The sequence below is a fragment of the Anolis sagrei genome, chromosome 12, assembly GCF_037176765.1.
Source record: "Anolis sagrei isolate rAnoSag1 chromosome 12, rAnoSag1.mat, whole genome shotgun sequence".
In the NCBI taxonomy this organism is placed as follows: domain Eukaryota; kingdom Metazoa; phylum Chordata; class Lepidosauria; order Squamata; family Dactyloidae; genus Anolis; species Anolis sagrei.
The window spans coordinates 22,867,173-22,880,437 of record NC_090032.1 but is presented as its reverse complement, the minus strand read 5'-3'; the positions used below and the strand labels follow the sequence as shown (position 1 = coordinate 22,880,437).

General features: G+C 44.2%; 1 protein-coding gene across 6 annotated transcripts in view; it reads right to left on the bottom strand.

Annotated features, from left to right (window-relative positions):
• Window positions 1-2,735: 2,735 nt before the first annotated feature.
• LOC132764444 (T-lymphocyte surface antigen Ly-9-like) overlaps window positions 2,736-13,265 on the bottom strand; it is a 44,082-nt gene continuing 33,552 nt past the window's right edge. For 4 of the 6 annotated variants that reach the window (XM_067472606.1, XM_067472604.1, XM_067472605.1 and 1 more), the window contains 5 exons: window positions 11,546-11,884; window positions 8,272-8,610; window positions 5,155-5,409; window positions 4,054-4,167; window positions 2,736-2,932 (listed from right to left, as the gene is read on the bottom strand). In XM_067472606.1, the coding sequence (XP_067328707.1) occupies window positions 2,928-2,932; window positions 4,054-4,167; window positions 5,155-5,409; window positions 8,272-8,610; window positions 11,546-11,884 (1,052 nt within the window). In that variant the 3' untranslated portion in view covers window positions 2,736-2,927. The remainder of the gene's footprint in view (window positions 2,933-4,053; window positions 4,168-5,154; window positions 5,410-8,271; window positions 8,611-11,545; window positions 11,885-13,265) is intronic. The other 2 variants (XM_067472607.1, XM_067472608.1) reach the window with 2 other exon arrangements.

Here is a 13,265-nt window from a genome sequence, read left to right as displayed (position 1 = left end):
CTTTGGGGGGCCCGTTCAGTAATAGGTCAGACTAGATGCCCTTTGGGGGGGTCCCTTTCGGTAATAGGTCAGACTAGATGCCCTTTGGGGGATCCCTTTTGGTAATAGGTCAGACTATAGGTCCTTTGGGGGGTCCCTTTTGGTAACAGGTCAGACTAGGGGCCCTTTGGGGGGTCCCTTTAGTAATAGGTCAGACTAGATGTCCTTTGGGGGTCTCTTTTGGTAATAGGTCAGACTAGATGCCCTTTGGGGGGTCTCTTTCGGTAACAGGTCAGACTAGATACCCTTTGGGGGGTCACTTTCGGTAACAGGCCAGGCTAGATGCCCTTGGTCTTGGCGGTGACCAGGGGAGCATTTGCACAATTAAAGCTTGTGCGCCATATGCACCCGTACCTTGGGAAGTCTGACTTGGCCACATTGGTTCACGTTACATCTGGTATAGACTACTGCAACATGCTCTACATGGGCTGCCTTTGAAGACTGTTCGGAAGCTTCCCGAGCAGCGTACAGGGATCATCATCATCATCTTCATCATCCTCCCATTTTCTGCCTCTCCAAGCGATGCCCATTTGACCTCCAAAAGAAGACAAGGAGGAATCGCAACCAATGTTGTTGTGTTTTTTCCTGGGAAGATGCTGCCTCCTTGTGGCCATTTTGAGCTTTTTTGCTCATTTTCGGATTGGGAATGGAGGTGAGTCCTAGAGTTGGATATACGACTACACTTAAGGTCAAGAGGAAACCTTTATCTTTAATAATAATAATAATAATAATAATAATAATAATAATAATATCCGTTCTGGAGGGGAAACAGAACATCTAGGATGAAATGGTCCCCCAATAAAAGCATTCCTTGAGTGGCGGGCAGTATGGTATTTGGGGAGGACATTGGCACGTATGTGGAGACATGTTCATGGCGTCCGCTGTAACCTGCAACGTCCTTGGAGGGAGAGCCTTTGGGTGGCTCCCCAGCACTGTCTGTGTAAGTAGACATCTCTGCCACATACACACATACACATTTTTCACTTTTATTATGTGTCTAGATTATTATTATTGCTATTATTATTCTCATCTTGCCCCTTCCTCTTGGGCAACGCAAAGGCTCCTGGGAAGTGTAGTTTCCTTAGGCAAAGCTGAATGGGGTAAACATAAAGTTTTATCTATATCTACCTTTACAAAAGGAGAATTTGCTGCTTGTGGTCATCTCTCTGGAATCTTCTGCCTCTGGTGCAAAGCGATGGTTTGCAAGTTGTTGCCTATAAACTGTCTTATCCTCTCTCCTATGAAGCTGAGGCTGGGCAAAAGCTTCTGTTGTCCTTTGGACTGCTGGTATGTTGTTGTTCATTCATTCAGTCATCTCCGACTCTTCGTGACCTCATGGACCAGCCCACGCCAGAGCTCCCTGTTGGCCGTCACCACCCCCAGCTCCTTCAAGGTCAGTCCAGTCACTTCAAGGATGCCATCCATCCATCTTGCCCTTGGTCGGCCCCTCTTCCTTTTGCCTTCCACTTTCCCCAGCATCATTGTCTTCTCCAGGCTTTGCTGTCTCCTCATGATGTGGCCAAAGGACTTCATCTTGGCCTCTCGTCTCCTTCCCTCCAATGAGCAGTCGGGCTTTATTTCCTGGAGGATGGACTGGTTGGGTCTTCTCGCAGTCCAAGGCACTCTCAGCACTTTCCTCCAACACCACAGTTCAAAAGCATCTCTCTTCCTTGGCTCAGCCTTCCCGAAGGTCCAGCTCTCACATCCGTAGGTGACTACAGGGAAGACCATGGCTTGGACTAGGCAATGGATCTTGGTTGCCAGTCTGATGTCTCTACTCTTTACTATTTTATCGAGATTGGACATTGCTCTCCTCCCAAGAAGGAAGCGTTTTCTGATTTCCTGGCCACAGTCTGCTGGTATAATATTACTGAATGCAGCAAATGCCTATAAACTGTCTTAATCTTCTCTCCTGTGAAGCTTAGGCTGGCCAAAAGCTTCTGTTGTCCTTTGGACTGCGGGTATAATACTACTGAATGCAGCAGATGCCTATAAACTGTCTTAATCTTCTCTCCTGTGAAGCTTAGGCTGGCCAAAAGCTTCTGTTGACCTTTGGACTGCAGGTATAATATCACTGAATGCAGCAGATGCCTACAAACCGTCTTAATCTTCTCTCCTGTGAAGCTTAGGCTGGCCAAAAGCTTCTGTTGTCCTTTGGACGGCTGGTATAATATTACTGAATGCAGCAGATGCCTATAAACTGTCTTAATCTTCTCTCCTGTGAAGCTTAGGCTGGCCAAAAGCTTCTGTTGTCCTCTGGACTGCGGGTATAATACTACTGAATGCAGCAGATGCCTATAAACTGTCTTAATCTTCTCTCCTGTGAAGCTTAGGCTGGCCAAAAGCTTCTGTTGTCCTTTGGACGGCTGGTATAGTATTACTGAATGCAGCAGATGCCTATAAACTGTCTTAATCTTCTCTCCTGTGAAGCTTAGGCTGGCCAAAAGCTTCTGTTGTCCTTTGGACTGCTGGTATAATATCACTGAATGCAGCAGATGCCTATAAACTGTCTTAATCTTCTCTCCTGTGAAGCTTAGGCTGGCTAAGAATGCCTGTTTTGGATTGCTAGGCCTAGGACTCTAGACAATATCCAAGCCTCTAATTCACTGTAGCTCTGCTGTACAAAGAACAGCACACACACACATTCAACATCCACAGATTTTGCAGCCAAATATTCAACAATCCATGCCTTGAAATATATACAGTGATATATATTTTCCAAAAAAAGCAAACCTTGACTTTGAGGGAAGGGACATGATAGCAGAATAAAACTGGTTCCGGACTCTCTCTCTCCCAGGAACCTGAGCCAAAAGAAGGAGATTCTGGGAGATGGAGTCCAAATGCATTCTGAGTCTCCATGAATGGCTTCGCACTACTCCACCTCATCTTCATCCTGCCAAAGAAAAGCAAACACATTCAAGGGACTGATCGTTTGCAGACGGCCCTTTGGAAAAGCCAGCAAAGGTAATAGGTCAGACTAGATGTCCTTTGGGGGGTCCCTTTCAGTAACAGGTCAGACTATTCAGAAGAATAAGACAACACGCAAACAGAGGCTGCGAGGCCTACAAAACAATATGGCAGCCAGTAGACTGAAAAGAAAATAGAGGCTGTAGCCTCACAGAACAAAATGGTGGCTAACAGGGACGGAAAACAAAATGGCGGCTGCCTGGCCTACAAAACAAAATGGCCATCAACAGGCCTGAAAGAAAATAGTGGCTGCTAGGCCCAGAAAATAAAATAGCAGCCAGTTGACTGAAAAGAAAAATGGAGGCTGCTAGGTCGAGAAAACGAAACGGTGGCCAACAGACCCAAAACTGAATCGAGACTGCTAGGCCCACAGAACAAAATGGCGGCCAACTGGCCTAAAACAAAGTAGAGGCGGAGAGGCCTGAAACAAAATGTGGAGGCTGCCAGGCCTACAAAACAAAATGGCGGGCAGATTTGAAACTAAATGAAGGCTGCTAGGCCTAGAAAAACAAAATGGCTGTTGATAGGCTTGCCGACAAAGCTAAAACGAAATGGCAGCCAATAGAGCTAAAACAAAATGGAGGCTGCTTCGCCTACAAAACAAAATGGCAGCCAACAGGCCTGAAAGAAAATGGTAGCTGCTAGGCCCAGAAAATAAAATGGTGGCCAGTTGATGGGCAGGAAAAGTGTCTAAAAGGAAGTGGTGGTGGGAAAAAGTCCGTAGTGTCTTTCTTTGCTGCAGAGATACAAGCAATATATCCATTTCACAGCAGAACCGGCTTGTGAGTGCTTATTTAATATTGCCATAGAGATCCTACAGTCTTACAGCTGCTTGGCCTAGAAAAAAATGGCAATTGCAACACAAAATGATGGCCGACAGAGCTAAAACAAAATAGCAGCCAATAGAGCTAAAACAAAATGGCGGCTCCTAGGTCTACAATATAAAATCGTGGCCGACAGGCATAAAACACAAGGTAGGCTCAAAACAAAATGGTGGTCAACAGAGCTGAAACCGAATGGAGGTTAGGGTTTATGTGCAGGGCCTACCTGTGCCCGTGTTGTGCCAAACCAAAAGGGCTGCGCAGAGGAGTGCAACCACGGCCCCGGCCACAAAACGGGCGACCATCATCCACGAAGGGACCCCACAACTGGGTTCTTCCTCTGGAAAAAGATAACAACAACAGAGCGAGGCTGTCATTTGGACCAGGAATGGAAACATCATTAGTGTTGCACTCCAGGACAGGAAAAGCCCTCTGACTTTAAACACCACACAGTTGAGAAGGAAAACATTCCCTTCATTGAAGATAATTAAAAAACAGTAAAGTAAAAAAGCACTTAAAAGGAATAGGTAAATCCAATTAGGGAGGAAGATAAGCAGGAACAAATTCGTCTAGCGTAATAGTCCATCAAAGTGCATGAAAAACAAAAGCAAAAACTTCTCCAATAAAATCCAAGAAACCAGGAAACATGAATCCAAGGCATGGATATAAATAATAGAATTCAAGAATCAAAACCGTGAGACAAAGGCATGAATCTTTCCAAGCAAAGCTTCCATGAAACAAGATTGAGATTTTGACTTGATTCCAACTGATGCTTCATCTGACTACATATCCTGTACTTGGAACTTTTATCTCCTCGTTAAGGTATGTCTCAAGTGCTCAGAAATTGGTTTTACTTTAGCTTCAAGTCTCTAATCTTTCTCTCTCTGAGCCTGGCAGAACGCCTAAGCCACTGTTCAGCTCTTCTGTTTTGACTAATCTCCTCCCGTCTATCTATTTGCTCATTAATTTCTGCATCTGGGCCAGGTGCCGAGCTGTTTTCAAGCTCCAAATGATGGGAATTCTCTGAGCACACCACCATCCCCACACCCCTCAGGGACATCCTCATGAGAAACTACACTTTGAACAGGGATCTTCTGGTCATTCTCTGCATCAATATCATTGACCAGACCATTGCCATCTTGGAACTCATTGTCATCACTCCCCACATCCAACGCACCCTGGTCCTGAAACACAATCACAGGCTGAGCTCCAACAATTAGGCCTTCATTCACTGCAAAGCAACTGATACAGTGATCAAAGCAACTGACCCAGGTTTCCGTCCCCCAAAGCGTCGTTATCTCATTCTATCGTATTCTGTATAACTCACCACAGAGATCTCGCAAGGGCCATGCGCTGGAGGCGGTGCTGATGGGATTCCTGGCTGTGCAAGAGATAGTCAGGTTCTCTCCCTTCCCTCTGCCATCTTGGACATCCAGGAGCCTTCCAAAATGTTCCTCCCGCCCATTGGCACCCATCTGGAGCGTGACGCCTTCCTCCGACTCTCCCGCGGAGCAGTTCAGCCGCCAAGTCTCATTCCCGATCGCTTTGCAATGGATTTGCACGTCTGAATCCCGCAAATGCCCTGGAAGAACATTCAAAAGAGAGAGAATGAGTCCAAAAGATCGTCTGGGGAGGCCCTGCTCTCAATCACGCCGGCTTCACAAGGACGCCTGGCGGGGACGAGAGACAAGGCCTTCTCAGTGGTGGCCCCTCAGCTGTGGAACACCCTTCCTGCAGATATTAGATCGGCCCCCTCCTTGCTGGCATTCCGGAGGAAAGTAAAGACCTGGCTGTTTGACTAAGCAGTGTGATTGATTGACTGACTATCGGAACACGGAATATCGGATAACGAGTCTGGATTCTGATTTCATGGATGAGACCTGATGGATTTGTTATATTGATGTAGTGATGTATTGATGCTGATGTTGAATGATTTGTGATGCTATTGCTTTTAAACGCTCAATGATTTTGTATTGTGTATACCTAAATTGTTGTAAACCGTTCTGAGTCGCCTAAGGGCTGAGAAAGAAGAGCGGTATACAAAGAAAGTAAATAAAATAAATAAATAACCAAAACAGGGGAAGCCCCGGGACCTGAAGGCTCGACAGGTGTGGAGGCCATTCCTTTTCTGTTCCTGCTTGTTATTTTTGTGTGTGTTATTTTTGTGTGGTCCTTACTTTGAATGTTGTCATTCTACTCCAGAAACGGATGGGATTCCTGGCTGTGCAAGAGATATTCAGGTTCTCTCCCTGAATATCCCTGAATAACACCAGAGGCACTCCGAGTGGCCAGAGACTGGTCAAAGGACATTTAATCAACTACCAAGCTTGCAAACTCTGTGTCTTTTGTATGTCTGTTAGTTTGTTCTGTCAAAAATGTAATACAACTGTTCGCTTGCCTGACACAATAAAAAAAACCCTCCAGAAACGTTGTTTTTGGGCTAATACAATGTTGAATGAGTTGAGACTCAACAATGAGCAATTCATTTCCAAACTGGAGCCAAATGTGCTCTAGCGGGATGATGTCCCTCCCTCCCACAAAGGCAACTGTGACAATGTGTAGGTTTTATTTCTTTGGTTGTGTGTAGTTTGGACAGTGGTTTAGGGATAGTAAGTATGGGAGATTATGTTTTGTGGGAGAGGGTGGCTTGGTGTTAGCTGAGTTGCCATAGCAACAGGGGCGGGGCCAACCGCCTCTTCAGGAGGCAGCTGTGTTTTAAAAAGTCAGTCAGTGGCCGGAGAGCTACTGAGAGAACACTGAGTCTCTAGGTGGAGATTCAGGGAATGTAGTTGTAAGCCGGTGAGCTACAGGAAGGGCCTGATTTCTCTAGTGGGAGAAACAGGGAATTAGTCAGTGACCGGAGAGCTACTGAGAGAACACTGGGTCTCTAGGTGGAGATTCAGGGAATGTGTCTGTAGCCAGTGTGCTATAGGGAATTCTGTGAAAATAAGCCTTTTAGCTTAGTTGTTATATTAGGGCAGTTGTCCAGAAGAGTTACATCTGCTTAAAGAAACTTCTTGAAGACTGTGCCTGAGATTACTCATGAAACATTACTATTGTAACCACCAAAATTTGTGCCTCTTTTGAAGAAACAGTTAAACTTATTATACTGCTGTTAAAATAAACTTGTTACTGTTCTCCTCAAGTCTTGCCTGATACAGTTTCTTCTAAGTTGAACAGCCTGCAATAATAAGGTCAGCCCGAAACAGTCCCTTTTATAAAATAGTTCCTAGGCTGATATTGATCGTTGCCCGGCTTCCCTCATAGATTAGGTGGCAGCGGGTGTTTTACCACTCGCACCTTCACATTTGGTGGCATTCGGTGGCATTGAAACAGTCTTCTTTACAATTGGTGGCAGCAGTTTAACTACCTCTTCACAACATTTCTGCAGTTTAATACAATGAGTCCAAAACAGAGGAAACACCGGGACCTGAAGGATCGACAGGCGTGGAGGCCATTCCTTTTCTGTTCCTGGTTGGAAAGCGTTGTTTCCTGTATAATTGTGTGGTCCTTACTTTGAAGGTTGTCGCTCTGCTGCAGAAACTTGGTTTTTGTGGCTAACACAACGTTGAATGGGTTGAGACTTTATGATGAGAGATTCATTGCAAAACTAAAGAATGTGCCTTAGCATGATGATGTCCCTCCCTCCCTCCTTCCCACAAAGACAACATTTCTGAAATTTAATACAATGATTGCAAAACAGGGGAAACACTGGGACCTGAAGGCTCGACAGGCACGGAGGCCATTCCTTTTCTGTTCCTGCTTGGAAAGTGTTGTTTCCTGTTTAATTGTGTGGTCCTTACTCTGAATGTTGCCGTTCTACTCCAGAAACTTTATTTTTGTGGCTAACACAATGTTGAATGGGTTGAGACTCAACAATGAGCAATTCATTTCCAAACTGGAGCCAAATGTGCCTTAGCAGGATGATGTCCCTCTCTCTCGCAAAGACAAAATTTCTGGAGTTTAATACAATGAGTCCAAAACAGGGGAAGCCCCGGGACCTGAAGGCTATCCGTGGAGGAAGGCAAATAACCGTATTATTTGATGGCCTTTAAGAAGGAAAGGAGGAGCCCCCGGTGGTGCAGTGGGTTAAAGCGCTGAGCTGCTGAGCTTGTTGATCGAAAAGTCGCAGGTTCGATTCCGGGGAGCGGCGTGAACTTCCGCTGACAGCCCTAGCTTCTGCCAACCTAGCAGTTCAAAAACATGCAAATGTGAGTAGATCAATAGGTCCGCTCCGGAGGGAAGGTAACAGCGCTCCATGCAGTCATGCCGGCCACATGACCTTGGAGATGTCTACGGACAACGCTGGCTCTTCGGCTTAGAAATGGAGATGAGCACCACACCCCAGAGTCAGACATGACTGGACTTAACGTCAGGGGACAACCTTTACCTTTACCTTTAAGAAGGAAAGGGAGGCCCATGGACAAGATCCGTGGATACTCACTGAAAACCTGAAGATGGAAGAAGAAATTTAATGGAATTTCCTTTTCAGGGATTTGGACCTGAGCCCTGAATGTGGCCGAATCCTCTTGTTTCAGGCGGAGGATTTCGATCTTCTTGCAGTCTTCAGAGACGTTCAATCGCCCTTGCAAGCTCCTGAGGGTTATGATGGATAAACATTTCTCTCCTGGCTTCGAGACGGCAACACCATCAAAATCCTTTTTATTCCTTCTCTGCCAAGTAATAGTTTCAAATTGTGAGGAAAACTTCAGCTGGAAAGTGACCGACTCCCCAAGAATCCCCGGCACATTTTGTGCATTTTCGTCTTCTTCTCCAAAAGATCCTATAAGTTCAAAACGAATGGATGGAATATAATTTTATTATATTATAATTCGTTGAACTATATTATATTATTATAATACAATCATGATATTAGCAATACTGCAATAATATATTCATTATTATATTATAATCGGGAAATTATATTATAATATAATAATAATAATAATAATAGCAATAATAATAACCTGCAATAATATAATATAATTAGTTGAACTATATTATATTATAATACAATCATAATGTTAGCAATACTACAATAATATATTCATTATTATATTACAATCAGGAAATTATATTATAATATAATAATAATAGCAATAATAATAACCCGCAATAATATAATATAATAATAGCAATAATAACCCGCAATAATATAATATAATAATAATAGCAATAATAATAGCCCACCACCATTTCCCCAAAGGGGACTCAGGGCGGTTAACATGAGGCCAAGCTCAAAAGAATACTGTAATAATACTAAATAATAATTATATTATGATTCAGGAAGTTCAGGAAGAGAATGTATGATTATTATAATGTATTATTATTATTATTATTATTATTATTATTATTATTATTACTGTTATTATTGTTGTTATTAAGTAGCAACAAGCACATTGCCCCAATGCAGGGTTCCCTTGCCCTCTGGGGTTGGACTAGATGGCCATTGGAGGACCCTTCCAGCCCTATCTTTCAAGGTGATGCATTCTCTTAAAGGAGCGGAGGCTTACCTGCAAGCAGAGCCACCAGGGCAAGCAGGAAAGGCCCCATTTTGCAGCCGCTTCCTATTCAGACCTCAGATCGAGAAACCAAACTGTATATAGTTCGTCCTCAAAAGGAGGAGGAGTGATGTCTGCCCACTTCCCTCTATGATATGTCCTCCTCAAAGAGCATTCTTCTCTCATTTGGGATTTTGCGAAGCATCCCATCCTATTTTGCAGGATGATGTCCCTCTCTCCCACAAACACAGAATTTTTGGAGTTTAGTGCAATGAGTCCAAAACAGGGGAAGCCCCGGGACCTGAAGGGTCGACAGGCATGGAGGCCATTCCTTTTTTGTTCCTGGTTGGAAAGTGTTCTTTCCTGTTTAATTGTGTGGTCCTTATTTTGAACGTTGTCGTTCTACTCCAGAAACTTTGCTTTTGTAACAAACACAATGTTCAATGAGTTGAGACTCGATGATCAGAGATTCATTGCTAAACCAGAGCCAAATGTACTATAGCAGGGTGATGTCCCTCCCTCCCTCCCTCCCTCCCTCCTTCCCTCCCTCCCTCCCTCCCTCCCTCCCTCCCTCCCACAAAGACAAAATTTCTGGAGTTTAATCCAATGAGTCCAAAGCAGGGGAAGCACCGGGACCTGAAGGCTCGACAGGCGTGGAGGCCATTCCTTTTCTGTTCCTGGTTGGAAAGCGTTATTTCCAATTCTGCGGTCCTTATTTGAACGTTGTCATTCTACTCCAGAAACTTTATTTTTTTGGTTAACACAATGCTGAATGGATTGAGACTCGACGATGAGAGATTCATTGGAAAACTAGAGAATGTGCTATAGTGGGATGATGTCCCTCCCTCCCTCCCACAAAGACAAAATTTCTGGAGTTTAATCCAATGAGTCCAAAGCAGGGGAAGCACCGGGACCTGAAGGCTCGACAGGCGTGGAGGCCGTTCCTTTTCTGTTCCTGCTTGGAAAGCGTTATTTCCAATTCTGCGGTCCTTATTTGAACGTTGTCATTCTACTCCAGAAACTTTATTTTTTTGGTTAACACAATGCTGAATGGATTGAGACTCGACGATGAGAGATTCATTGGAAAACTAGAGAATGTGCTATAGTGGGATGATGTCCCTCCCTCCCTCCCACAAAGACAAAATTTCTGGAGTTTAATACAATGAGTCCAAAACAGGAGAAGGACCGGGACCTGAAGGCTCGACATGCACAGAGGCCATTCCTTTTCTGTTCCTGGTTGGAAAGTCTTATTTCCTGTTTAATTGTGCAGTCCTTACTTTGACAGTTGCTGTTCTACTCCAGAAACTTTGTTTTTGTGGCTAACACAATGTTGAATGTTTTGAGACTCAACAATGAGAGATTCGTTGCCAAACTAGAGCCACAATTCAAGAGAGATGTTGACAAGCTGGAATGTGTCCAGAGGAGGGCGACTAAAATGATCAAGGGTCTGGAGAACGAGCCCTATGAGGAGCGGCTTAAGGAGCTGGGCATGTTTAGCCTGAAGAAGAGAAGGCCGAGAGGAGACATGATAGCCATGTATAATAAATATGTGAGAGGAAGCCACAGAGAGGAGGGAGCAGATCAAGGGTCTGGAGAGCAAGCCCTATGAGGAGCGGCTTAAGGAGCTGGGCATGTTTAGCCTGAAGAAGAGAAGGCTGAGAGGAGATATGATAGCCATGTATAAATATGTGAGAGGAAGCCACAGGGAGGAGGAGGGAGCAAGCTTCTTTTCTGCTTCCCTGGAGACTAGGACGCAATGGAGCAATGGCTTCAAACTACAAGAGAGGAGATTCCATCTGAACACGAGGAAGAACTTCCTGACTGTGAGAGCCGTTCAGCAGTGGAACTCTCTGCCCCGGAGGGAGTGTGGTGGAAGCTCCTTCTTTGGAGGCTTTGAAACAGAGGCTGGATGGCCATCTGTCAGGGGTGATTTGAATGCAATATTCCTGTTTCTTGGCAGAATGGGGTTGGGCTGGATGATGGCCCACCAGGTCTCTTCCAACTCTTGGATTCTATTATTCTAAATGTGCCTTAGCAAGATGATGTCCCTCCCTCCCTCTCACAAAGACAAAACTTCTGGAGTGTAATACAATGAGTGCAAAACAGGGGAAGCCCCGGGACCTGAAGGCTAGCCGTGGAGGAAGGCAAATCACCGTATTATTTGATGGCCTTTAAGAAGGAAAGGGAGACTCGTGGACAAGATCCGTGGATACTCACTGAAGACTTGGAGGCGGAAGAGGAAAATTAATAGCTCTTTCTTTTTAGGGAGTTGAATCTGAGCCTTGAATGTGGCCGAGTCCTCTTGTTTCAGGCGAAGGATTTCGATCGTCTTGCAGTCTTCAGAGACGTTCAGTCGCCTGTGCAAGCTTGGGAGGCTTATGATGGATAAACATTTCTCTCCCGGCTTCAAGACGCCAACGGTATCAACATCCTTTCCCTTCGTTCTCTGCCAAGTAATTATTTCAAACGGTGAGGAAAACTTCAGCTGGAAAGCGACCGACTCCCCAAGAATCCCTATCACATTTTCTACATTTTCGTCTTCTTCTCCAAAAGTTCCTATAAGTTCAAAAAGAATGGAGGGAATATAATATTATTATATTATAATTAGTTTAACTAGATTATATTATTATAATACAATCATGATATTAGCAATACTGCAATAATATATTCATTATTATATTATAATCAGGAAATTAGATTATTATAATATAATGGGGGGCCCCGGTGGCACAGTGGGTTAAAGCGCTGAGCTGCTGAGCTTGTTGACCAAAAGGTCGCTGGTTCGATTCCAGGGAGCGGCGTGAGCTTCCGCTGTCAGCCCTAGCTTCTGCCAACCTAGCAGTTCGAAACATGCAAATGTGGGTAGATCAATAGGTACCGCTCCGGCGGGAAGGTAACGGCGCTCCATGCGGTCATGCTGGCCACATGACCATGGAGGTGTCTATGGACAACGCCGGCTCTTCGGCTTAGAAATGGAGATGAGCACCACACCCCAGAGCCAGACATGACTGGACTTAATGTCAGGGGACAACTTTACCTAATATAATAATAGCAATACTGCAATAATATATTCATTATTATAATTAGGAAATTATATTATAATATAATAATAATAGCAATAATAATAACCCGCAATAATAATATAATAATAATAATAATAATAATAATACCAATAATAATAATAATAATCCACCACCATCTCCCCAAAGGGGACTTGGGACGGCTAACATGAGGCCAAGCCCAAAACAATGCTGTAATAATACTAAATAATAATTATATTATGATTCAGGAAGTTCAGGAACAGAATGTAGGATTATTACTAGAATGTATTATTATTATTATTATTATTATTATTATTATTATTAAAGTAGCGACAAGCACATTGCCCCAATGCAGGGATCCCTTGCCCTCTGGGGCTGGACTAGATGGGCTTTGGGGGACCCCCTCCAGCGCTATCTTTTGGTAGGATTCTCTTAAAGGAGCGGAGGCTTACCTGCAAGCAGAGCCACCAGGGCAAGCAGGAAAGGCCCCATTTTGCAGCCACTTCCTATTCAGACCTCAGATCGAGAAACCAAAACTGTATTTAGTCTCCAAAAAGTAGGAGGAGTGATGTCTGCCCACTTCCCTTTATGATATGTCCTCCTCAAAGAGCATTCTTCTCTCATTTGGGATTTTGCAGAGCATCCCATCCTATTTTGCACCAACAATCCCTCTATTGAAGATAACTATAAAGCAGTCAAGTAAAAAAGCACTTTAAAGGAATAGGTAGATCCAATGAGGTAGGAAAATAAGCAGGAACAAATTAGTCCAGGGCAATAGTCCATCAAAGTCCATGAAAAACAAAGGCAAACACTTCTCCAATCAAATCCAAGAAACCAGGAAACAGAAGCCAAGAACCGAAACGTTGAGACAAAGGCATGAATCTTTCTAAGCAAAG